This window comes from Anomaloglossus baeobatrachus, chromosome 4 (assembly GCF_048569485.1).
Source record: "Anomaloglossus baeobatrachus isolate aAnoBae1 chromosome 4, aAnoBae1.hap1, whole genome shotgun sequence".
Lineage (NCBI taxonomy): Eukaryota > Metazoa > Chordata > Amphibia > Anura > Aromobatidae > Anomaloglossus > Anomaloglossus baeobatrachus.
The window spans coordinates 376,839,928-376,867,076 of record NC_134356.1 but is presented as its reverse complement, the minus strand read 5'-3'; the positions used below and the strand labels follow the sequence as shown (position 1 = coordinate 376,867,076).

Genomic DNA, 27,149 nt, shown 5'->3' with positions numbered 1-27,149 from the left:
TCAGTGCAGTTATGTAGGGGTGCTGTGTATGGCAGGCTGCAGCCCAGTCTGCAGAGATAGGGTGATCAGTGCAGTTATGTAGGGGTGCTGTGTATGGCAGGCTGCAGCCCAGTCTGCAGAGATAGGGTGATCAGTGCAGTTATGTAGGGGTGCTGTGTATGGCAGGCTCCATCCCAGTCTGCAGAGATAGGGTGATCAGTGCAGTTATGTAGGAGTGCTGTGTATGGCAGGCTCCAGCCCAGTCTGCAGAGATAGGGTGATCAGTGCAGTTATGTAGGGGTGCTGTGTATGGCAGGCTGCAGCCCAGTCTGCAGAGATATAGGGTGATCAGTGCAGTTATGTAGGAGTCCTCCGTCCATTGTGCAGACAGCCCCTCAGTCCAGCAGGATCCAGGCACAGCCTTCGCAGCAGATCTATAAGCGCAGTATAGGGGATTGATAGCCTGGTACAATGCTGCTGCCCTCCTCCTCTCTGGTTGCCTGGCAAACACACACAGCCTCTCTCTCACACTTCACTACCGGGTTATAAAGCGAGGAGAAAGCAGACAGCTCCCATCCCTCCTCCTCCTCCTCCCCCTGCTGCTCTCCATCCTTCCCCTCCCTCTGCCAGTTATTACTGTACAACTAGTACACACACACGCTTACACACACTCACTGTGCCAGCTTCCAGCATGGAGACCAGCTAGTGACACTCTCAGAGCTGGAGCAAGAGGCTACATTACTTCTCCTTCTTCCTATTCCTGCTGCCTTCCCATCCCCAAAGCCTGGCCATTCATCAGGAACCTCCAAGGAACCCCCTCTTAATCTTTGCCACAGAACCAGGGGCCATGTCCAAGAACCTAAAGAAGAAGAACCACTGGACCAACAAAGTCCATGAGTGTGTGATTGACAGGAGCCTGGAAGGGGAGCTTGGCTTTGACATCAGAGGGGGTGCTGAGAATGGGCAATTCCCTTACCTGGGGGAGGTGAAGCCGGGGAAGGTGTCTTATCAGAGTGGGAAGCTGGTGCCTGAGGAGCTGCTGCTGGAGGTGAATGACACTCCGGTGGCCGGACTCACTATCAGGGATGTGCTGGCTGTCATCAAACACTGCAAGGACCCCATCAGAATCAAGTGTGTGAAACAAGGTAGGAGAGCTGCTCCTTTGTACACATGCTGCTGTGCCATAGCCCCATGCAGAGCCCATTGTGCAGAACACCATGATGGGAGCTTTCCTCTGCCATTACTGTGATGACACAAGGTGACATGAGAAGCTTGCATGACCTGGGTACCTGGAGGGTGCCATTCTGGGGGCACCTCACATGGGGGTATCACAAGGAATAAGCCCAGCCCTGCAATGCAGCTTCTAGGGCAGAGGAGACAGGAGTTGCCTGAGTAACTTTGTTTTTGCAGCTGTATGAATGACTTGTTGGAGTTGGGGCATTGCTTGGTGCTGGCACAGTGTGTGTGGCAGAGGCAGAAGTTCAGGGCATGGGCACTGGTGTCGCAGGATGAAATGCAGCTATGCCAGGGGCATGCTGAGGACTGCACACTATCCATGTGGCTACATGCTCAGAAGCCATGCCTCATTTATGGGCACTTCAGGACCCTGGCATCATATACCTGAATGATGTGGGTGCATGCACATTATCACGTTAAGGATTGATCTAGAACTCATCTGTATATTTGCTTCTTGTGGATTATGTAAATGACAGACATTGAACTGACAGAAAGACCTTGGGCAGGATACAAGAGATAACCAGAGACATGACTGTAGATGAACGCTTAGTAGCTAGGTAACCGCTAGAATACACTGAGAAGGGTGAAGCTGGTACAGCACCCGGCATCCACCAGTGGGGGCACATAGCACCTGTGTGACATCTCCACTAACAAGTCTTTTTATAACTTCCAGCTACATAGGCGGAACCAGTGATTACAGGGCACTTAGAAATGCATTAGGACCAAGACAGCACATTAACATAATTATTGTCATCACATAGTTTATTGGGTTAACGTTTCACCTGGCAATAGTACACCCTGTACAAGAAATGAATAGGGGCGGTGAATGTAGTGGGCATTTGTAGGCTAGGATAACAATATTATTGTTGTAGAGAAAATCTAAATGTGTAAATGTGTCAGTCATACTGGTATATAAATAAACAATGAGCGAGCTCATACCCAGTGTCTGCAGAACCGTCCTGGTGCCCTCTACATAGTCTACCAATGTTCCGCTGTTTGTGGTGGGATTGTGGTGTGTTGGTACATTTTGTAATGTTTGACCCTGCGTCCTGAGTAAAGAGTGAACCCTATGATATAGTTATTAATATTACTGTTTTTTGTGCCATGTGTTTTATTGTCCAAACATCACACTACTTTACAATCTAAGACAGGGCATATCTATCGATAGATATTGCAAAAAAAATGGAAAACCACTTTATTGAAAGATGGGTGCAAGGCCCCCCCAACAATCATAAATCTAATGTCAGATAACATATGTCGAAAAAAACAGGCAGCACTCAAAAAAATGTTTTTAAAAAGTGGACTTTAATGGTCCATATGGTATTAAAGTCCACTTTTTAAAAAAAAAAAAAAAAATTTGGGGAGTGCTGCCTGTTTTTGCTACATAGAGATAGATAGATAGATAGATAGATAGAATCATAGATAGATAGATAGATAGATAGATAGGTAGATATGGTATGTAATAATGACTGAGTGATAATTTAAGGCCACAGTATTATATCTATTATACACTACATATAGCGCTTAATAATAAAAATATGTTATATATTTATGTTGTATTTTATTTTGCATTTGCCACTTATGACAGAGCAGACACATATATATATATATATATATATATATATATATATGTATATATATAAAAAGGATATTTATCCATTAAAATAAGTGTCAAATGGAAAATAAAATATAACATAAATATATTATATGTTAAGCTCTATATGTAGTGTATATTAAATATAATACTGTGGATTTAAATGATTACTTAGTGATAATTACATGCATGCAATAAGAGGCATCATGGGTAAGATCTGGTGATCTGTATGGCACCTGATGCCTTACATAAGACTTAGTACTTTACATTTAATCAGGGTTACTGCGTGTCAGATTAATGACAGCTCTGAAGGGAAGAGAACAGTCAGGTTATTTACAAGAGCTTGGTAACAATGAAGTGATCTCATAACACAGCTCTCATCTCCACCAGGACCCTCCACTGACATGAAGTCATCCTTGGAAGTAACACTGAGTACATTTCTTCTTTTGTGAAATAATACAATGTTTATGCTCAGATCATACATATGAGTGATAGAAAGTTACAAAGTGTTTCATGTAGAAAGTTCTCAGAGGCCAATGAAAAATACAAAGGATAAAAGTTGAGAATAGAAGGTTTTTTTCCTAAGTTTATTTGCACCTTAATAATTGTAGGTTCCGAACTAATGAGACATTAAGACATAGATGTTGTCTTTGCAATGGTAGTGGGTGACAAGGTTGTAGGCATTTGCGGTACGCCATATGTGAGGTCATTGGCCTTGTGCACTTTGGAGCTTCTGAAGTGTCCAAATATAAATTTATCATATTCATATGATCAAATGAGAATTCTAAATTGCATATGATTTTCCATTTTGTCTAAACTATGGCCCAGAGGTGACCTGTTGTGTCCCACACATAAGCATGCTGGATTTGTTAACCACCTGAATGGTGAGATACATCGCATACATCCAGTTGCACAAGTACACCTTATTTGCCAGTGTAGCAGAACTAAAGATTCTTTTTGGAAACATTTTTATTTCAGGCCTTTTTCACATCTGTACAGGGCTCAGTCGCATTTTACTTACTGTAATGTCAGTCCAAAGACAACTGTTGCAGGGCAGTCTAAGATGGGAACGACTATCCAACAAAATTATTGCGTAGAATTTTTCGGTTTTCTTTGAAGAATCAGAGATAATCAAAAAGTTGTCTCACTTTCACATTGGGAGGAGGAGGTCGAATTTGATGATGTCACGTTGGGACATACCTGCCGGGACCCATGCACGATCAGCGACAACACACTCTTTACTAATGTATGATCCATACATGTAAAGTAGTGTTAGGGGTACTTTGCACACTACGACATCGCAAGCCGATTGTAGCGATGCCGAGCGCGATAGTCCCCGCCCACGTCGCACACGCGATATCTTGTGATAGCTGCCGTAGCAAACATTATCGCTACATCAGCTTCACATGCACTTACCTTCCCTGTGACGTCGCTCTGGCCGGTGACCCGCTTCCTTCCAAAGGGGGCGGGTCGTGCGGCGTCACAGCCACGTCACATGGCAGGCGGCCAATAGAAGCGGAGGGGCAGAGATGAGCAGGACGTAAACATCCCGCCCACCTCCTTCCTTCCTCATTGCAGCCGGGACACAGGTAAGGAGATGTTCCTCGCTCCTGCGGCTTCATACACAGCGATGTGTGCTGCTGCAGGAACGAGAAACTACATCGTACCTGTCGCTGCAGCGACATTATGGAAATGCCCAACACTACACCGATCATACAATTTTGACACTTTTGCGCTCGTTAATCGTAGTAAAATTGATTCACATACTCCGATGCCGACAGCGACGCCGGATGGGCGTCACTTTCGATTTGACCCCACCAATATCGCACCTGCGATGTCGTAGTGTGCAAAGTACCCCTTAGAACCATTAAAAAAATAAACAGAACCCTATTTTACAAGTGAGTTGTGGATGCATGCTTCACTCTTTGCAGATTTCAGTTTCTTGTCCCTTGTAGTCTCCTCTCAAGGACTCCTTTCTCCTGATTTCACTCTCCCATATGGAGCTACTATTTTATTATTAAGGTTAATAGATTACTGAACATTGCATCATTTCATTGACCTATTAACATCTCCTAGTAATCATAGCTGATCATAATATATTTTGTTATACTAGATACTATTATACTGTGTAAAACAATATATAGTAAAACAATTGGAGCCGGATATGTATTACCCTTGTGTTTCCTAAATCAGGCACTATAATTATTGGAATAGTTGGGATTATCTGTAGCAAATAGGGAGAGGATACATTAGAAGGTAGATACTAATACACAACACACCAGGAGGAGAGGAATGCGTCTTTCGCTCTTGAAGGAGAAGAGATAAGGACCATAGTTTTATGACTAGCTGTACTGTAGTTTCTATAATTGCTGGTGTTCAATGCAGAGCAAGGCAGCGTGTAATTATATGTCAGTAGATTAGTTGCTATCATGCAGTTACATACACCACTTTCTAGCATATATATGTATATCCTATTCTAACCAGCGAGTGCCTCAAGGCCTAAGCTACAAGTGTGATTTCTAGTAGTACTATCATATATATTTTTTGATACTGTATTACCGCTGGAGTGGCACTTTAAGCCTAAGTCCCCTGTCTTGTACTCACCCTCCGGCAGGTTCACCTTCTATCACTGCTGCAACTGTCCGTCTCTGGCAATTTGTGACCTGCTAGTAGCTCCAGTGTTTCATGAGGTCACAACTCACTCTGTGGGAGCCTCGTTATGGCCTTGGTCTGGATCTCATAGACTGTTTTCAGAGTTTGTGACACTTCTTCTGACTTCCAGCCACTCAAAAGTTACAGGCACAAAATGGAGCCACAAGACTGGAGCGACAGAGGGCAAATATATGACCAGTTGCAGGGGACATAGATTTAAAGCACCATTACAGCAGTAACATCCAAACTCTGGATTGGTGCTTAACGGAACATTAACGCTATGTGTCCACGGGACTCTGTACCCGCGGATATATCCGCAGGTACGTCCGCAGGTTTCCGGCAGCAGCTCCCCGGAATCCGCTGCTATCCATTGCTGCGGGAATCCAGTGAAATAGCTGCGGTAAACCTGCGGACATTCGTGCGACTTACCTGCGGAAGTCTTGGCCTCTATTTCCATAGTGGAGGGCCGGGATTTCCGCAGGTATTTACGCAGGAATAATAGACATGCAGTTACGTGCGGGACATCCGCAGCATACTCCACAGCCGCACATACCACAACATGGACACAGACACTCCCCATGTCCCATAGGATAACATGGGGAGTGACTGTCTGTACTTGTTAAAACCTGCGGATTTATCTAGAAAATCCAGATAAATCTGTGTGTTTTCCGCGGCAAAATCTGTGGGTACAGAGTCCTATGGGCACATAGCCTAATGGTGCTCAGGATTGGGAGGAGTATCCCTCTATTCTAAATCTGAAGAAGAGCCCACCTCAATGGCTAAGACTGAAGTTTAGTTATATTTATAGATTGTGTAAGTAGTAGCAGTCCTGTTTACCTGCAAAGTTTCTGCCTAATTTTCTGGATCAGCACTTTGTTGCTTGATTATATTATTAGTATGTTAATGTTTTGTCTTTTTTCAATCTGCAATTTACTTTTAGAAACAATACAAAACAGATGTACAGAGGCAATTTTTGCCTTATTTTGTAAATACAATTGAGGTATATGTAATCTTTTTTTTTTCTCCCAAGTATATAACCAAATATTACAATCATGTAAGCTACACAATGGAATAAGCAATGATTTCTGCAGGGGACAGCTAAGACCAGCTGTAGGAGACACGTAAGAATAGGGTTTTAAAAACCAGACCCAACTGACGGCTGGGAACACTTCACAGTAGCATCTTACAGATACTACTGAAAGGACTATTTTTATCACTCTCACTAATAATAAATTGCAATGATAGGCTATTACTTTATGATTGCTAAGTGTCGACTACCTGAGCTTTCACCATCCTGATAACTAATTTATGGCCCTTTTATACTGGCCAATAATCAGAACAAGCGTTCATAGGAGCTCGTGTCTGTCTAAACAGGCCAGCAAATACCCAACAAACAAAAAGCTAATTCATTGGGTGGAATTATTGTTACGCTTTCTTAAAAATCATCATTTTTGCGAGTGTGATGCCCTGGACTAGCCAGGTAGTCACAGACATAACAACATACACACCCCCCACCCTAGACAGTTACAACAGTCAACCAAAAACCCTTGTTGCCTCCCTCCAGGGTCTTATGTCTACACCAGGTGGGGCGGAGCCAGGCGGTTGGCCCCACCCACCGAGGAGTTCACAGGCCTGGAGGCGGGAAAACGGTCAGAGTAGTTTGGAGGTGAAAGTGAGAGGTCAGAAACTGCAAGTGTCTGGGTCGGAGCCCAGGCACGGACAGCAAGGTGGGCAGACGGTGGTGGCCGTCTGCAGGAGTTATTGGAACTCTGTAGAGCCGTAGGGACCGGGGTCGGGTGTTGGCCCGCCGGTACCGAACCGGGAAGTGGAGTGAAGCTAAGCACACAGGCAGGGCCATCGGACCCCGACCAGGCTCGGAGCTGCCGACAATAGTCAAATCCGAGTGTGACAGGAACCCCAGGGGTTTCCCAACAACCAAGACCCGACAGAAGGGAACAGTTCACACTGAGAGGATATACAGCCACCGCCATAGGCTAGAGATCCAAGGGCCAGCGCCTGCGGGCAAAACGGGCTCCTACAGTACCTATACGCCGGGGAGCGGACTACCGGTGGGGAACCACAGGAGTCAACACATTGTAACAGGTGCAGGGAAAGACAGCCACCATCACACCGTCCGGGGAGAGCACAACAACACTGCAGCCGGCTGCGGGACCCGTCCATCCGGCCGTTTGGTTTACCAGAGACTCTGTCATTGATTTCCTGAGTGAGTACACCAGTGCCGTCTGGCCCTGCGCCGCGCTGTCCCTGCAACCCTGCACCCCAGCCATCCAGCCTCCCCGTTACACCATCGGGCCCCGGGATCACCAACCCCTACCCACGGAGGGAACAACATCCTAGCTGCTCCCTACCATTTCTCCGGGGATCCCCATCACCAGCAGCGGTGGTGCCCTCATCACCACGTCCCGTGGGTGGCGTCACGAACTCTCTCCCCAAACAAACCATCCCTTTTCACTCACGGGTGAGGAGCGCTGCTCGAGTCCCCGGGTCCGGCCCACCGCTCGAGCCACCGAGCAGCAGCAGCAGAAGCCCCAGACCCGAGCGTGGCGAGTGGGTCCCCTCCACCCGCGACACAAGCATATCATCATGTGCAGCTATTGACAAGGAGTCGTTCAGCCAATAACATTTTATTCTATGTGTATACTAGAATCGCTCTGTGTGCAAATGTAAAAAGTTGGACATACTGCCCACTTTCCCCCTTGAAGGCACAATAATTGTTATAATGTGTAATGTGAATTCTTACATGTGTTATTTGTTATAGATGGTTTTTTGCTTGACAGTATAGAGAGTCAGAGTTAATGTTTCAGACTCAGAGTGGGAGGAGCTGAAGTGAAGGGAGAGGGACACAGTCACACAGAATAACATCGCTAATGAGAGGTAAACGATTTTTTGCTTTAGGATGACCTCTCCGCGGCAAACAATTTTTGCCGCTTTTGTGATCGTTTTAGGTCGCACATAACTGTTACACGCTACGATATCGTTAATGACGCCAGATGTGTGTCACAAACAACGTGACCCCGACGATAAAACATTAACGATATCGTAGCGTGTAAAGCCCACTTTAGTCTGTTGTAAATTTTGACGTGTTCAGGATCATTATCCATTTGTAGAAGCCATCATGTTTTCAACTTCAGCTTTTTTTGCAAATGGTGTTTTGTTTGCATCAAGAATTGTGTTGAAATTTAATTGAATCCATCCTTACCCCTACCTGTGAAATATTCCCTGTGTCATTGGCTGCAACACAACTGCAAAACATGACTGATCCACCCCCATGCTTAATGGTTGGCAATATGGTGTTTTTTTTCTGAAATTCTGTGCCCTTTTTCTCCACACATACCTTTGATCATTATGGCCAAAAGTTCTATTTTAACCTCATTGGTTAGCAGGACTTATTTTCAAAATGCATCAGGCTTGTTTAGATGTTCTTTTGCATACTTCTGACACTGAATTTTATGGTGAGGATGCAAGAGAGGTTTTCTTCTGATGACTCTTTCATGAAGGCCATATTTGTGCAGGTGTCTATGAACAGTAGAATAATGTACCACAACTTCGGAGTCTGCTAAATCTTCCTCAAGGTCTTTTACAGTAAATAAGGGATTCTGATTTGCCTCTCTGGCAATCATATGAGCAACCCTGTCAGAAATTTTGCTTGGTCTTCCAGACATGATCTTGACTTTCACTGTTCCTATTAACTGCCATTTTGTAATTACATTTGCAACTAAGAAAAGGACAACTTGTAAACGCTTTGCTACCTTTTTGAAGCTTCATCCTGCTTTGTGGCCCTCCATCATTTTCACCTTCAGAGTGCTAGGCAGCTGCTTAAAAGAACCTATGGCTGTTGTTTTTTGGCACTAGGTTAGAGGAGGCTATTTTTTATAAAGCTGTGAAAATTGTATCACCTTGCTTTTCCTAACAATGACAGTGAACAAGCCATAACCCTAACAGGCTAATTAAGGTCTGAAACCTTGGTCAGTTATCTGAGCACACAAATCTCCAAGGGTGCCCAAACCTTTTGCATCAGCCCATTTTCTTTTTTTTTTATTTTTTAAATGTAAACTATGACAATGTTTTTTGTTTGTATTTTTTAACTGAACTACAAAGGAAATGCGTCATCTTTACCTTTTTGCATTTTAGAGATCATTTCATTTTCAACTTGCCTAAGAGTACTTTTGGCTAGGGGTGCCCATATTTTTACATGCTACTGTACATAATACAAAGTTGGTTAATTGTAATGTGAAATAAATGCAGAAACTAAACACTGGATATAAGAAACTAAGAGGCTATTGTTAAATAGGAATTGTACTTTCAACTACTTTCACATGATCTCAAAGGTGATGAGCTGATTTCCCTTTAAATCTTTCATTGATATTAGAAAACTTCAATGCTGGAGAGTAGAAGGGGTTAACGCCATGCTGTTGCCAAAGAATGATAAAAAAATTGTTGATTTAATGAAAGATTATTTTATTCCTTAGGTCTACGCATTTTGAGGTGAGGACCTCTTCTTCAGGATCACAAAAATCAGAAAAATCAACAATATTGTTGATTTTTCTGATTTTTGTGGTCCTGTAGCAGGGGTCCTCACCTCGAAACGCGTAGACCTATGGAATAAAATAATCTTTCATTAAATCAACAATTTTTTTTTGTCCTTTGGTGACTGTGCGGCGTTAACCCCTTCTACTCTCCAGCATTGAAGATATCAACACAAGGGGCTGCGGTAGCTGTCATTATCTGTGTGCTTTTTGTGTTGGTTGTGACTTTCACAACCACACTAGGTGAGTGTACAATAACATACTTTTATTTTAATATCTGGTAAGACACTATTTTGTGCTCTCTTTCTCTTAGTTTTACATTGACATTAGATAAGAAATAGCATCTTATCGTAGAGATAGGAAAAAGTTTAAAGATAATATCACTTGCACACTATTCTAATACTGCACATTAGTACTTAATATTAGAACTGTGTAGCTTTAATATGTGTTTAATGACATTATCTGCATGATTGGTATTACCTTGCCTGCATCTAAGGCATGTTGTTGTCAGTGGAAGAATTCATTAGTAGCTTGTGCATGCTAAATGACATCTGTGCATTGTTACAAAGTGCTCAGAATTCCATGCAAAAGTGATAAGGCCTCATCAGTAAATTAAATTCCACAGAGAAGAAAGTCGGTGATCTCAGCAGAATTCTTACATTTTGCTTGCAGTATTCTTTTGTTTATCCAGCAACCCTGGTATTTATTTTGTCAGAGGAAATATTTGCTTTGGCACATGTAATTAACTCAATTCCAGCTCCCCTTGTTTTGGTGATATTTGTGACAAGAGAGGCTGGAACGCCACCACGGTTGACAAGTTATCGAGCCAGGATCCCTGTTTTAGATGAAAAATCTGGCAAATACAACATTTAGAAAGATATATGCGTCTCAAGTCAGTCTTCACATGAAGAATTAAAGATTGCGCATTAACTGCAGGGTTCATCTATAGACAGTAACCTCATTTGGATCAAAAGACCCATAATTAGATGATACCACGACTAGGAAGCATTAAAGAGTACTAAAAATAGATAAATAGCTATGAATTACTCTCAGAGCCAGAAATATAATGACAGTAAATAACAATACTATGTTAAATTCAAATGCACAAACTGTATTAAATGCCGAAAAAGACAATAATACACTTACTTGTGTCATTACTGCAATACTATGGACCAGGGGGCATTCACTGCGAGTAGAAGAAAAGCGATTTTGGCAGCTAAATAGGAAAGGGTTCTTTACAGTTACAGCAGTCAGACTGTGGAATGCCCTACAGCAAGAGGTAGTAATGGCAGATACTATGTATACAGCTTTTAAAAAAGTGCTAGATGATCTCCTCAGTACACACAACATTGTTGATTAGAAACAACTTAATGACAAAACAAAATATATAATTGGTGGAGGATGAACTAGATGGACCTAGGTCTTTTTTCAACCTATGTAACTAAGTAACTACTACAGAAAAAAAAAAAATATATATATATATATATATATATATATACAGTTCTAGCCAAAAGTATTAGCACCCCTGCATTTCTGTCAGATAATACTCAGTTTCTTCTTGAAAATTATTGCAATCACAAATTCTTTGGTATTATTAACTTCATTTATTTTGCTTGCAATGAAAAAACACCAAAAGAGAATGAAACAAAAATCTAATCATTGATCATTCCATACAAAACTCCAAAAATGTGCCAGACAAAAGTATTGGCACCCTTAGCCTAATACTTGGTTGCACATCCTTTAGCCAAAATAACTGCGAACAACCGCTTCCGGTAACCATCATTGAGTTTCTTACAATGCTCTCCCGGAATTATAGACCATTCTTCTTTGGCAAACTGCTCCAGGTCCCTGAGATGTGAATGGTGTCTTCTCCAAACTGCCATTTTGAGATCTCTCCACAGGTGTTCTATGGGATTCAGGTCTGGACTCATTGCTGGCCACTTTAGTAATCTCCAGTGCTTTCTCTCAAACCATTTTCTAGTGCTTTTTGAAGTGTGTTTTGGGTCATTGTCCTGCTGGAAGACCCATGACCTCTGTGGAAGACCCAGCTTTCTCACACTGGGCCCTACATTATGCTGCAAAATTTGTTGGTAGTCTTCAGACTTCATAATGCCATGCACACGCTCAAGAGGTCCAGTGCCAGAGGCAGCAAAGCAACCCCAAAACATCAGGGAACCTCCGCCATGTTTGACTGTAGGGACCGTGTTCTTTTCTTTGAATGCCTCTTTTTTTTCCTGTAAACTCTATGTTGATGGCTTTTCCCAAAAAGCTCTACTTTTGTCTCATCTGACCAGAGAACATTCTTCCAAAACATTTTAGGCTTTCTCAGGTAAGTTTTAGCAAACTCCAGCCTGGCTTTTTTATGTCTCGGGGTAAGAAGTGGGGTCTTCCTTGGTATCCTACAATACAGTTCCTTTTCATTCATACGCCGACGGATAGTACAGGTTGACACTCTTGTACCCTCGGACTGCAGGGCAGCTTGAACTTGTTTGGATGGTAGTCAAGGTTCTTTATCCACCATCCGCACAATCTTGCGTTGAAATCTCTCGTCAATTTTTCTTTTCCCTCAACATCTAGGGAGGTTAGCCACAGTGCCATGGGCTTTAAACTTCTTGATGACACTGCGCACCGTAGACACAGGAGCTTTAAGGTCTTTGGAGATGGACTTGCAGCCTTGAGATTGCTCATGCTTCCTCACAATTTGGATTCTCAAGTCCTCAGACAGTTCTTTGGTCTTCTTTCTTTTCTCCATGCTCATTGTTGTACACACAAGGACACAGGACAGAGGTTGAGTCAACTTTAATCAATGTCAACTGGCTGCAAGTGTGATTTAGTTATTGCCAACCTGTTAGGTGCCACAGGTAAGTTACAGGTGCTGTTAATTACACAAATTAGAGAAGCATCACATGATTTTTCAAACAGTGCCAATACTTTTGTCCACCCCCTTTTTTATGTTTGGTGTGGAATTATATCCAATTTGGCTTTATGACAATTTTTTTTATTTTTTTTCATTGAAGAAAAATTAAATGAAGATAATAATACCAAAGAATTTGTGATTGCAATCATTTTCAAGAAGAAACTGAGTATTATCTAATAGAATTGCAGGGGTGCCAATACTTTTGGCCAGCACTGTATATATAGTACACATCAAAAGTTTCGACACACCTTCTCATTTCTTTATTGTCATGACTCTGAAAATTGTAGATTCACATTGAAGGCATCACAACCATGAATATACACATGTGGAATGAAATACTTAACAAAAAAGTGTGAAACAACAGAAAATATGTCTTATATTCTAGGTTCTTCAAAGTAGCCACCTTTTGCTTTGATTACTGCTTTGCACACTCTTGGCATTCTCTTGATGAGAACAAATCCTATAAAGAACTACAACATTTAATATTAAGATATCTTTATTGAAGAATATATATAAAATGCAAGATAAAAACATGCACAGAAAAATGACGACATGGGAGGAGCAACTTCACATGGGGTGCAATCTCTCAATAACTGGTATCAAAGACCAGGGTCCAGATCAGATGCATTCAATATTTTCAATCTCTATCACAACATTAACATCCAAAATTGGACTCTTAATATCATCCGATGACCACTGTCTAATCAATACACACCACATATGAATTTTATGCTTGAGTTGATCCAGAAAATATACACTCTGACACCCTGACGCAAGCGCCCTTGGATAAAGCTTCGGCGAAACGCGTCAGGGTGTCCTGCGGTAAGATGCAGCATGTGACTACATTGAGGATTTTGTATACTTGCATGTGACCTCTATATAGTGTGGTGCGGTGTGTCAGGATTCTTATTTATTATTATTGTCCCATGTTCCACTTTTTTGGTCATGGCATTACTTACCTTTATGTGTTATTGACTCCTGACACACCCTATTACATCTTTGGACTTCCATGCTTTTCTACAGTCCATGCAATGTGACATCTGTTATCATTATAATGGACATGCTGTCCCGTTCCTGTCTGCCATCCATCTGCTTTTCAGAGTGTATATTTTCTGGATCAACTCAAGTATAAAATTCATATGTGGTGTGTATTGATTAGACAGTGGTCATCGGATGATATTAAGAGTCCAATTTTGGATGTTAATGTTGTGATAGAGATTGAAAATATTGAATGCATCTGATCTGGACCCTGGTCTTTGATACCAGTTATTGAGAGATTGCACCCCATGTGAAGTTGCTCCTCCCATGTCGTCATTTTTCTGTGCATGTTTTTATCTTGCATTTTATATATATTCTTCAATAAAGATATCTTAATATTAAATGTTGTAGTTCTTTATAGAATTTGTTCTGTTCACTGTGAACTACATTAGTGTTTTGATCACATAGGCTTTTTTTGAGTTGTGATCAGGCTTTTGAGGTTTATTCTCTTGATGAGCATCAAGAGGTAGTCACCGGAAATGGTTTTCCCACAGTCTTGAAGGAGTCTGGTGACTGTGGAGGCCAGGTCATCTGGCGTAGCACCCCATCACTCTCCTTCTTAGCCAAATAGCCCTTACACAGCCTGGAGGTGGTTTTGGGGTCATTGTCCTGTTTAAAAATAAATGATGGTCCAACTAAACGCAAACCGGATGGAATAGCATGCCGCTGCAAGATGCTGTGGTAGCCATGCTGGTTCAGTTAGCCTTTAATTTTGAATAAATCCCCAACAGTGTCACCAGCAAAGCACCCCCACACCATCACACCTCCTCCTCCATGCTTCACGGTGAGAACCAGGCATGTGGAGTCCATCCGTTCACCTTTTCTGCATCGCACAAAGACACGGTGGTTGGATCCAAAGATCTCAAATTTGGACTCATCAGACCAAAGCACATATTTCCACTGGTCTAATGTCCATGCCTTGTGTTCATTAGCCTAAACAAGTGTCTTCTGCTTGTTGCCTGTCCTTAGCAGTGGTTTCCTAGCAGCTATTTTACCATGAAGGCCTGCTGCACAGTCTCCTCTTAACAGTTGTTATAGAGATGTGTCTGCTGCTAGAACTCTGTGTGGCATTGACCTGGTCTCTAATCTGAGCTGCTGTTAACCTGCAATTTCTGAGGCTGGTGACTCGTATAAACTTATCCTCCGCAGCAGAGGTGACTCTTGGTCTTCCTTTCCTGGGGCGGCCCTTATGTGAGATAGTTTCTTTGTAGCATTTGATGATTTTTGCCACTGCACTTGGGGACACTTTCAAAGTTTTCCCAATTTTTCGGACTGACTGACCTTCATTTCTTAAAGTAATGATGGCCACTCATTTTTCTTAGCTGCTTTTTTCTTGCCATAATACAAATTCTATCAGTCTATTCAGTAGGACTATCAGCTGTGTATCCACCAGACTTCTGCACAACACAACTGATGGTCCCAACCCCATTTAGAAGGCAAAAAATCCCACTTATTAAACCTGACAGGGCACACCTGTGAAGTGAAAACCATTTCCGGTGACGACCTCTTGAAGTTCATCAAGAGAATGCCAACAGTGTACAAAGCAGTAATCAAATCAAAAGGTGGCTACTTTGCAGAACCTAGAATATAAGACATATTTTCAGTTGTTTCACATTTTTTGTTAAGTATTTCATTCCACATGTGCTAATTCATAGTTTTGATGCCTTCAATGTGAATCTACAATTTTCAGTCATGAAAATAAAGAAAAGTCTTTGAATGAAAGGTTATGTCCAAACTTTTGGTCTGTACTGTATATATATATATATATATATATATATATATATATAAAAAAATAAATATAAATATATATATATATATATATATATATATATATATATATATATATATATATATATATATAAATAAATACCCCAAAAGACAGTGTGATCACAATGGTAAGTCTTGCAGTGGAAAAATGCATTATCAGTTATTGACAATAATTAACTAATCCAATAAAACAGTAGGGGAACAATAATAAAAGTCAATTCAAGGAAAACTAATACAGAAATATAATAATCCATGATTGCAATGGGATTACTTAAATAATATCTGTAATCAAATACCAAAAATTATATCATATATATCCAATTTATGTGGACTTAACCAGTGCAAAAGGGAGGTAACAAAGCCATTATGCCAACCCCTGTATACAGCCTTCCAAGGGGACAATTGTAGCAATACCCAACACACGTCGTAATAAGTATACTAAGTCACTCTCATGTTCTGTATCATGACTCATGTTTCGCATATAGCTTTTTCAGAGGGTACTGAGGTAGTGCCTTCTGCAATAATTTATAGTACACACTCACCAATAGGCTACAGGTAATGTCATCGGCACATGTCAGCTGCTTGTCACCATATCCATCGCTGTCTTCAATGTCCCAAAAATTGCACTGTGTATGTGTGTGTATAGCCCTATTCCCAATTGGATGCTAGAAATAGAAAAGGAGAGAGCGACATCATAGCCGATGTCACGATTTCTCTGTGCAGAGCATCTTGCTCACAGGTGATGCTCTGCCGCGCCTTCCTGAACTACAGAGCCAGCAGTGACATGTTTCCTTTGTGCAGAGCATCTTGCATTTGGAGATGCTCTGCTGTGTGTCTTTGAGCACTATCTGACAGGTTGTTTGACAGCACAGGATTCCATAAAGGTTCTGGGAGATGCTTTTACTCATGTGTTCCACCTTCCTGGTAATTGCTCTGTTTCTTTACTAGGCATGCTCTCCCAGAACCTTGCCAGTCTTACTCTCTGGTTCTGCAGTTGTGCTCTTGGCTTGTGTTTTTATTTTGATCTAAGTTTCTTGACCCCGTAAAGTTGTCTGAATCCTCTCTGCTTGCTCCTTGTTCTTGTCGTTACTTCCTGGCTTCTGACCTCGGACCGTTAACTGACCACATCCCTGTCAGCTCCCTGAATCTAATACATACTCTCCTGGAATTCTAACTCTCGGCCTGTGACTTGACTGTGTTTCTGCTTACTCCCTGTGTCCTGTCGTGTCCTCTTGTTTCCTGACCCCGGCTTGTCTGACTACCTTTCCGTCTATACTATCCGTAAGTAGTGACTAGCATCACAGCCGACATGCGCACCACTCAGATGTCGAGTGCCCGATCTTTGAACAGGGAACAGTGAAGTGAAAGATTCATTGGCTAGATTAGATACATAACACCTGGAGATGGAAAATCTTCAAACGAAGAATTAGAGATACACATTAACTACAGGGTGCATGTTTTTCTATCAGGTAAAGCATCATGCTGCTCACCATGTTTTGTCCGCACTCAATTATTCACCTGAATGGGGCAAATGAGTCTAAAATAAAAAAGTATGTACTCTTTCCGAAGGTGTCTGTTTTTTTTTTTATACAGCCATAGCGCAGTCTTCCACGTTTATAGCCTAGGCTTCATTTGCCTCATTCAAATATCTTGGTAACAATAACTGAAAAACAAAGGATCCAGCACCCAGAATAATAAACAATAGAATTTTATGTTGTTTAACACTTGAAGTCCCAGAGAGGGGTCATTTAACATTTCTACCTTTGGAACCCAGAGACGGGTCGAATGACCTGAAGGATTTTAGCTAACATCCTATAATCACCGTCTTTTGTTCTGTAATTAAAGCCATTACTGTCGCACCACAGGAGGTTGTTGTTTTCCATTGAGTTTAGCCATTTAGTTTCTAGTTAGTTCTATTCAGTTTGGACTAAGGGTCATTTGAGCCTCTTTCAGGACTTCAGGGGGAAGCTCGAAATTTCTGGGACTTCTAGTGTTAAAAGCCAGCAATATAAACATGTTAGGTCATAATAAGAAAAGGCAATGTCAACGCGTTTCAAGCAAAAAAGCTCTTAATCATGAGCAATATCATTGTAACGTCTGTTAACATTTTTGTTAGTTAAACAAAAGCCCCTGATGAATTTTTTTATCAGCGAGGAGAATGTGATGTGAACCCAGCCTAATATGGTCTTCCAAAAAATGTCCGCATTTTCAGTGGTGTTTGATTAGAATGGTTTAATTTGTTTATTTCAATGTACAGACTGTAACATCAGAGCCAATAAAATACATGATTGATGGTGAACGGCTGGAGCTGGAGAATACATGATTTCCTCAAACCAAGAATAAAAGAATGTTATTGTAAATACAAAATGTTCTCTGAATTTTATTTAGGTCCAGGTTGTCCAAATCAATCACATGGAGCACCTCAGATACATAAAAAAATGTATCTTGGTTAAGCTCCAAATGCTATAGCTGTATACAAATGGAGAAAGTATTGTGCTCTTATGGTATGTGTATTTGATTGATGAGTTAAAAAACATATTTGCAAATTTACAAGCCAAGTTGTTTTGTTTTGAACACTATGGAAGGTTTCATTATTTGGCGTCTAAAAAAAAATGAGCACAGTGCCTAGAGTGGCAAGCTTGGTCTTAAAATTTGCAATTTTATCCTTGTTTGATAGAATACAATGGTCATGATTCTTCATTTGTATTTTTTTTTAGTGTCACTTTTTTTTTTGCCTTGTGATATCATGTTTATTGTGCCAAATCATTAAAATCGCACACGTGGTTGACAATTTTTTCTCAATGTGAAAAACGGGCTATGTTCCTGGCATTAACTAGTTTTTACAACTTTTTGGGAAAAAAGTTGCATCTTTTACAAAATGGTGAAAAAATTATGACTTTTTGCTTGCAGTCCATAAATCACTTCACGGGGTTCAATTTGGGCGATTTGCACCAAATTGTGTGACTTTTTAAATAGTCACAATTAATGAATAGGCAAAAACATCTAGAAAACCCAAACTTGATTGATGAGTTTGGCGCATAATCATTTATCTTTTGCTGACATTTTGGCAACAGCAGATACACATTTTGCAAAATGGCTCAAAAGGTAGGTGAAAAAACAGATGCACATGTGTAATTCTCCACTGAAGGACAAATAATAGAATAATACACTATATATATATATATATATCTATATATATATATATATAGATATATATATATATATAGATATATATATATATATATCTATATATATATATCTATATATATATATATATATATATATATATATATATATATATATATATATATATATATATATATATATATTTATATATATATATATATATATATATATATATGTATATACAGTTAGGTCCAGAAATATTTGGACAGTGACACAATTTTCGCGAGTTGGGCTCTGCATGCCACCACATTGGATTTGAAATGAAACCTCTACAACAGAATTCAAGTGCAGATTGTAACGTTTAATTTGAAGGTTTGAACAAATATATCTGATAGAAATTGTAGGAATTGTACACATTTCTTTACAAACACTCCACATTTTAGGAGGTCAAAAGTAATTGGACAAATAAACCAAACCCAAACAAAATATTTTTATTTTCAATATTTTGTTGCGAATCCTTTGGAGGCAATCACTGCCTGGTCTTTCCGTCTTAAGTCTGGATTTGAGCAAGTGAAATGCATGCTCAATTGGGTTAAGATCTGGTGATTGACTTGGCCATTGCAGAATGTTCCACTTTTTTGCACTCATGAACTCCTGGGTAGCTTTGGCTGTATGCTTGGGGTCATTGTCTATCTGTACTATGAAGCGCCGTCCGATCAACTTTGCGGCATTTGGCTGAATCTGGGCTGAAAGTATATCCCGGTACACTTCAGAATTCATCCGGCTACTCTTGTCTGCTGTTATGTCATCAATAAACACAAGTGACCCAGTGCCATTGAAAGCCATGCATGCCCATGCCATCACGTTGCCTCCACCATGTTTTACAGAGGATGTGGTGTGCCTTGGATCATGTGCCGTTCCCTTTCTTCTCCAAACTTTTTTCTTCCCATCATTCTGGTACAGGTTTATCTTGGTCTCATCTGTCCATAGAATACTTTTCCAGAACTGAGCTGGCTTCATGAGGTGTTTTTCAGCAAATTTAACTCTGGCCTGTCTATTTTTGGAATTGATGAATGGTTTGCATCTAGATGTGAACCCTTTGTATTTACTTTCATGGAGTCTTCTCTTTACTGTTGACTTAGAGACAGATACACCTACTTCACTGAGAGTGTTCTGGACTTCAGTTGATGTTGTGAACGGGTTCTTCTTCACCAAAGAAAGTATGCGGCGATCATCCACCATTGTTGTCATCCGTGGACACCCAGGCCTTTTTGAGTTCCCAAGCTCACCAGTCAATTCCTTTTTTCTCAGAATGTACCCGACTGTTGATTTTGCTACTCCAAGCATGTCTGCTATCTCTCTGATGGATTTTTTCTTTTTTTTCAGCCTCAGGATGTTCTGCTTCACCTCAATTGAGAGTTCCTTAGACCGCATGTTGTCTGGTCACAGCAACAGCTTCCAAATGCAAAACCACACACCTGTAATCAACCCCAGACCTTTTAACTACTTCATTGATTACAGGTAAATGAGGGAGATGCCTTCAGAGTTAATTGCAGCCCTTAGAGTCCCATGCCCAATTACTTTTGGTCCCTTGAAAAAGAGGAGGCTATACATTACAGAGCTATGATTCCTAAACCCTTTCTCCGATTTGGATGTGAAAACTCTCATATTGCAGCTGGGAGTGTGCACTTTCAGCCCATATTATATATATAATTGTATTTCTGAACAAGTTTTTGTAAACAGCTAAAATAACAAAACTTGTGTCACTGTCCAAATATTTCTGGACCTAACTGTATATATAGTATCAGTACACTATTGTAGTACAATTTTTTTGTTCATGTTTATGATACATGTGTCATTATTTTTCTTAGTAAACACTGTAAATTGTGATTTATGAACAAGACCGTAAGTCTATTTTAGAGAATATTAATTGTCTATCCTTAGGATATGCTAACTATATTAAGTTGTGGGGGCTGACACTTGGCCCCCCTCAATCAACTGTTTGAAGGGTGCTGAGGTACTGCAGGGTCTCCAATGTTTACATTGTTCTATCTATTGTACCTAGTGCTAAGTACAAAGTCATGTAACACTGTCCCACATAGATGTCTAATAAGACCTGGACTTGACCACAAATTTGATCCCGGACCCCATATAATGGTGGCCCGAACTTATGTGCTGAAAAATGGCTGTAAAATGTTCATAGAAAGAGCTAAGGAGCTGCAAAAGAAAACAAAATGGCAGTAAGAGCAGGCAATTGCCAAGCAAACAATTGTGGATATGAAATACATTTTGAAGAAATGACAGACCGCTACAGGCTGCAGCCCTAAGCTGTCTGCTTTGCCTTGCCTGGTTATAAAAAAGGGAGCAGATCTCACATTTTTTTTAAATTATCTATTTAAACAATTTTCAAAAATTCACTGATGACACTTTGTTTCATGGAGGAGGCAAAAGCTGTGACAGTGATCACAGCCTCTGCCCCCTGCTCTGATGACGCTTTGCTTGAGTAACCCAGCATGCACTAAATAGGAAAGAGGACATTTTATATAGCCACATTAGAAATTAGTTTAGATTGGGATAATAATTAGATAGGGCTTTAAATTTCTTCAGCTTTCAGACCACCCCTTTAATGTCTTTTCCCTTCATGTACAGTTTTCTGCTTGGTTTCTGATCAGCAACAGCAGAATTGCAATGACATGTAACACTTTTATACACAGCTCAAAACCCAAGAACCACCAATCTCAATATGTGATGTCACAGCTCCACTTGTTCCCCTTCCCTTCACAATGAGCTTTGGACACTCTCATTAGATGGATTAATATAAAAGATTGGGCCTGATCCTGTTTATGGTGACTAATATATATGTGGCTTTTTTTAATCAAAAGAAAGTTAATAACCCAAGAGCCAATGTAAAAATCGCAAGATTTCTATTTTTTATTTGTATGACAGATTATGATATGCAAAACACTTGTAAAACTTAAAACAATAGATACTTTTAACACAAAAATCTGATTTAAACAATAGATCTTTTTCTGATGATAAGTGCACTTTAAGGAAGAATACTTTAGAAAGATTGAAGATACGGTGAAACAATAAACTACTTATCATTTATTTAGAAAGAACAACAAATAGGATTCCCTAAATAGTTTTGGCCTTTATCAGGAATTTGATACTGAGAACATGATACGCTAGAGACCTGCTGCTTCTACATCACGCTTTGAAAGGCCATTGTTCAGTTACAGCCAAAAGCCTGGAGAAACCAATGCAGAAGATATCAACAGCCTGTCTTGTAGTGACTACACTGAAATGCAGTGGGATCGAATTGTAACTATAAATCGGCTTGCTAAGTCGTATATCTACATTTTTGTCTCTGCACTTCTTTTAATAAATCTCCCCCCAGTAGATTTTTATTTAACCGCTTAGTGACAGAGGCAATTTTGAGCTTAAAAGGAACCTGTCACCAGATTTGGGGCCTATAAGCTGCGGCCACCACCAGTGGGCTCTTATATACAGCATTCTAACATGCTGTACATAAGAACCCAGGCCGCTGTGTAGAACGTAAAAAACAGTTTATAATACTTACCTAAATGGTCGGTGCGGAGCAGATGGGTCGGATGGGTGTCTCTATTCTTTGGTACTGGCGCCTTCTCTTTCGGCCGTCTTTGTCCTCCGTCTTCTGAAGCTAGTATAGATGACGAGTCCTACGTCATCCACACAAGCCGACACTGTGGTCCTGTGCAGGCGCACTTTGATCTGCCCTGAGCAAGGCAGATCAAAGTATTGTAGTGCACATGCGCAGAACCGCAATGCCGGCTATTGTGGACGACGTCGGACGCGTCATCCACAGTAGCTTCAGAAGAAGGAGGACAAAGATGGCTGAAAGAGGAGGCGCCAGTACCAAAGAATAGAGACACCCATCTGACCCATCTGCTCCGCACCGACCGTTTAGGTAAGTATTATAAAGTGTTTTTTATGCTCTACACAGCGGCCTGTGCTCTTATATACAGCATGTTAGAATGCTGTATATAAGAACCCACTGGTGGTGGCCACAGCTTATAGGCCCCAAATCTGGTGACAGGTTCCCCTTAATGACCAAGCCCCATTTGCTTTTTTATATTCCAGTTATTCTGAGAAAGTTTTTTGTAACACATTGTACTTTATGTTAACTGTAAACTTAGGTTGATAACGTTTTATTTTTGTTTGTGAAAATAATTGAAATTTGATGAAAATGTTGAAAAATGTGCAATTTTGAAACTTTCAATGCTTATAGCCTTAAGGGCTCGCTCACATCTGTGTTTAATATCGGCCAGTGCAATCTAATTAAAAAATTGGATTGTACTCCCACCAATGTTATTCAATGAGGCACTGTATATCTGCAAGATTTTCCTGAGCTGTAAAAAAAAATCGCAGCGTATGGTCACATATATCAGACAAAACTCATCAATTCAAGTCAATGGGTGCGAGAAAAAAATCAGACGACACACGAACCATCTGTATGCCATTTTTTTTCTCGCACACATCTTAAAGGAAAAAACAACAACTAATATAAAGATATAGAAAGATTGATTATATTAAATAGATAGAATAGATTGCTATCCTACAGCTATATAATGTCACAACACCGTACATATTATAAACTTGCACCCTTTAGTGCCTTTCATGGGTATTTGGTCTGGCTTAGTCTAATAAATAAGTAAATACATCATTTAAAAACCCGACATGGGATACCCCCTATCTTTGATAACAAGCAAAGGTAAAGCAGACAGCTGTAAATAATAATAAAAAAAATCTTTATTTTTATATAGCGCTAACATATTCCGCAGCACTTTACATACATCAGGAACACTGTCCCCATTGGGGCTCACAATCTAAATTCCCTATCTGTATGTTTTTGGAGTGTGGGAGGAAACTGGAGAACCCGGAGGAAACCCAGCAAACACGGGGAGAACATACAAACTCCTTGCAGATTTTGTCCTTGGTGGGATTTGAACCCAGGACCCCAGCGCTGCAAGACTGTAGTGCTAACCACTGACCCATCGTGCCGCCCAGCTGTGATCTGATATTACCAGGCTGGGAGGGTCCATTTTTTTGGGCCCTTCCAAGTCTAAAAATAACAACCAACATCTGCCCCCAGAAGCGGTACATCACATTAGATGTGCCAATTCTGATGCTTTGTTCAGCTATTTCCAATTGTCCAGGTGCGGTGTAAATCGGGATAATGGTACTTGGGGTAGATCTCAGCTGTGTAGTGTCAGCTGATATTAATCACAGGGGTTAGTAATGGAGGTGTGTCTATCAGACACCCCCATTTCTAACCCAGTAAGTACAAAGAAAAAAACACAAAAAATAGGTTATTTGAAAAAACACCGGGGCTGTCTGTTTTACTTTTGCTGTTTAATATCTTTCTATTTTCTATCCAGCTATATCTTTATATAATATTGTTTTATTATTTATGACAATGAGCTTAAAATTACATATTTATTATAGTATGTAAAAGACAATGTTAAAAACGCATTGCATACTCATGTCATACGAATGGTAGGCGAGAAAACAATTGTGCACTTACATAGCACTCGCATGACATACAGAGTGACAAACGCAGGACATACAAATGACACTCGTCCCACTTTTCTGGATGAGTATCAGAGCGATTATTTATTTGCTAGCGAGATTAAGGTCTAAACCAGATATTCATGCTACATAAAATAGCTTATAAATACCATTTCCCACATGTCTGTATGCTTTATAGTAGCATCATTTTTTTAAATGTCCTTCTATTTTGTTACAGTGTTAGAAGGGTTAAAATTTAGTAGCAATTTTTCATTATTTTATTTTCAAGGAAACTTACCAATCCAATTTTTTACGGACCTATTCAGTTGTGAAGGAGTTGGAGAGGCCGATATATCAGAAGACCAAAAGAAATGATACAATTTTTTTTAAAACTGCACCACTCAAATTATTCTAAGTTAGGACTTTTGTTAACTCTTTAGGTGCTACAGAGGAATTAGGGCAATATGGATTGAAAAAATGAAAAATTGCTTTAGCAGCAAATGTTTTATTTTCACAAGGGGAAATAGGTAGACATGTGGTAGACATGTGGTAAAAGTAACTGCTATTTGAGCACATGCAGTTGTGCTCAAAAGTTTACATACCCCGGCAGATTTTTTGCTTTCTTGGCTTTTTTTTCAGAGAATATGAATGATAACACAAAATCTTTTTTTCCACGTATAGTTGGTGGTTGGGTGAAGCCATTTATTGTCAACTAGATGACTTAAAAAAAAGAGAAAAAAACTGGGCACTGCTTACCATTTACACGATGATACCAATGTCTTGGTGCAGTCAGAACAGACACATGGCAGCTCTGTGGCAGGTGTAGACGCTTTCTCCAGGGATGTCCAGCTGATGGAAGACGCTGCTAACAGGCGGTGCTCACTCCAAAGGAAAAAGTCCATGGAAATTTATAAAAAGCAAGCTGAGGGCACTCTCCATTCCAGTGCAGATCTGTTGAAGCACCCGTTGAGGTGTGAAACAGTGCTGTCATCCTCTGTGCCCCCCTCGCTCTCCTTTTGCCTTTTATTTATCTAGTCAAGATGAAATAAAAAGAGCTGCACTGGAATAGTGAGTGCCCCCATCTTGCTTTTTGTAAATTTATTGTCAAACTACTGTGTTTTCTCTTTTTAATTCATAATGACAACCAAAAACATCCAATGACCCTGATCAAAATTTCACATACCTCAGTTCTAAATACCGTGTATTGCCCCCTCTAACATCAATGACAGCTTGAAGACTTTTGTGGTACTTGTGGATGAGGCTCTTTATTTTCTCAGATGGTAAAGCTGCCCATTCTTCTTGGCAAAAAAGCCTCCAGTTTCTGTAAATTCCTGGGCTTTTTTGCATGAACTGCGCGCTTCAGTTCTCCCCAGAGTGGCTCAATGATATTGAGGTCAGGAGACTGAGATGGCCACTCCAGAACCGTCACTTGTTCTGCTGTAGCCAATGACAGGTCGACTTGGCCTTGTGTTTTGGATTGTTTTCATGTTGGAATGTCCAAGTACCCATGCGCAGCTTCCGGGATGATGAGTGCAAATTTACCTCCAGTATTTGCTTCAACTTTGACCAAGTTTCCTGTGCCATTGTAGCTCACACAACCCCACATCATCAGCGATCCACCTCTGTGCTTTACAGTAGGACTGGTGAACCTTTCATCATAGGCCTTATTGACACCTCTCCAAATGTAACGTTTATGGTTGTGGCCGAAAAGATCGATTTGGTCTCATCACTCCAAATTACCTTGTTCCAGAAGTTTGGAGGCTTGTCTCTGTGCTGTATTGTAGGCAAAATACTTTGTGTAATTTGCGCAGTAATGGCTTTCTTCTGGCAACTGAACTATTTTTTATTCAACTGCCACCTTATTGTGCATCTTGAAACAGCCACACTGCTAGTTTTCATTGAGTCCTGTATTTCAGTTGATGATATTTGTGGGTTTTTCTTTGCATCCTGAACAATTTTCCTTGCAGTTGTGGTTGAAATTTTTGTTGGTCTACCTGATCGGGGTTTGGTTTTTGCAGAGCCCCTGGTTTTCCATTTGTTAATCACAGTTTGAACACTGCTGACTGGCACTATCAATTCCTTGAATATCTTTTTGTATCCCTTTCTTGTTTTATGTAGTTCAACTATCTTTTCCCTTGGATCCGTTGACAATTCTTTTGCTTTCTCCATGACTCACAATCCAGAAATGTCAGTTGCTGAATGAAAGATGCAAGAGTCTGTCTGGATCCCAGAAATTCATACAGCTTTTATGCACACACACTGATTACAAGAAAACAGGTCACAGGTGTAGATGTTACCTTTATTAGCCATTCAAACCCATTTGTCTAAACCTCTGTGTATGTTATCATGCCAAAATCACCAGGGTATGTGAACTTTTGATCAGGATCATTTGGATGTTTTTGGTTATCATAATGATTTAAAAAGTGAAAACACAGTAGTTTGACAATAAATGGTTTTACCCAACCACTAACCAAGAGTGGAAAAAAGTTTTTGTGTTATTATTCATACTCTGAAAAAAGGCCAAGAAAGCAAAATCTGCCGGGTTATGTAAACTTTTGAGCAGAACTGTAGCAGGGCTCAAAAGGGAAGAAGTGGTATTTGGTATTTGGACTGTAAATTTGGTGGGGAGATGAAATAGTACTAAGGGGAAGCCCTTCTCTTTTTAACCACTCAGATCCTGGTGTCATGATTTACAACTACATTTAAGGGGTTAAACTGCTCTGATTGGTGCAAAACTAGTTGATGT

At 40.4% G+C, this 27,149-nt stretch overlaps 1 protein-coding gene across 8 annotated transcripts in view; it reads left to right on the top strand.

The window, feature by feature from the left end:
• Positions 1–588: 588 nt before the first annotated feature.
• MAGI2 (membrane associated guanylate kinase, WW and PDZ domain containing 2) overlaps positions 589–27,149 on the top strand; it is a 1,367,587-nt gene continuing 1,341,026 nt past the window's right edge. For 3 of the 8 annotated variants that reach the window (XM_075345209.1, XM_075345205.1, XM_075345204.1), the window contains exon 1: positions 592–1,124. In XM_075345209.1, coding sequence (XP_075201324.1) covers positions 827–1,124 — 298 coding nt within the window. In that variant the 5' untranslated portion in view covers positions 592–826. Of the gene's footprint in view, positions 1,125–27,149 lie in introns of all 8 variants that reach the window. The other 5 variants (XM_075345207.1, XM_075345210.1, XM_075345212.1 and 2 more) reach the window with 3 other exon arrangements.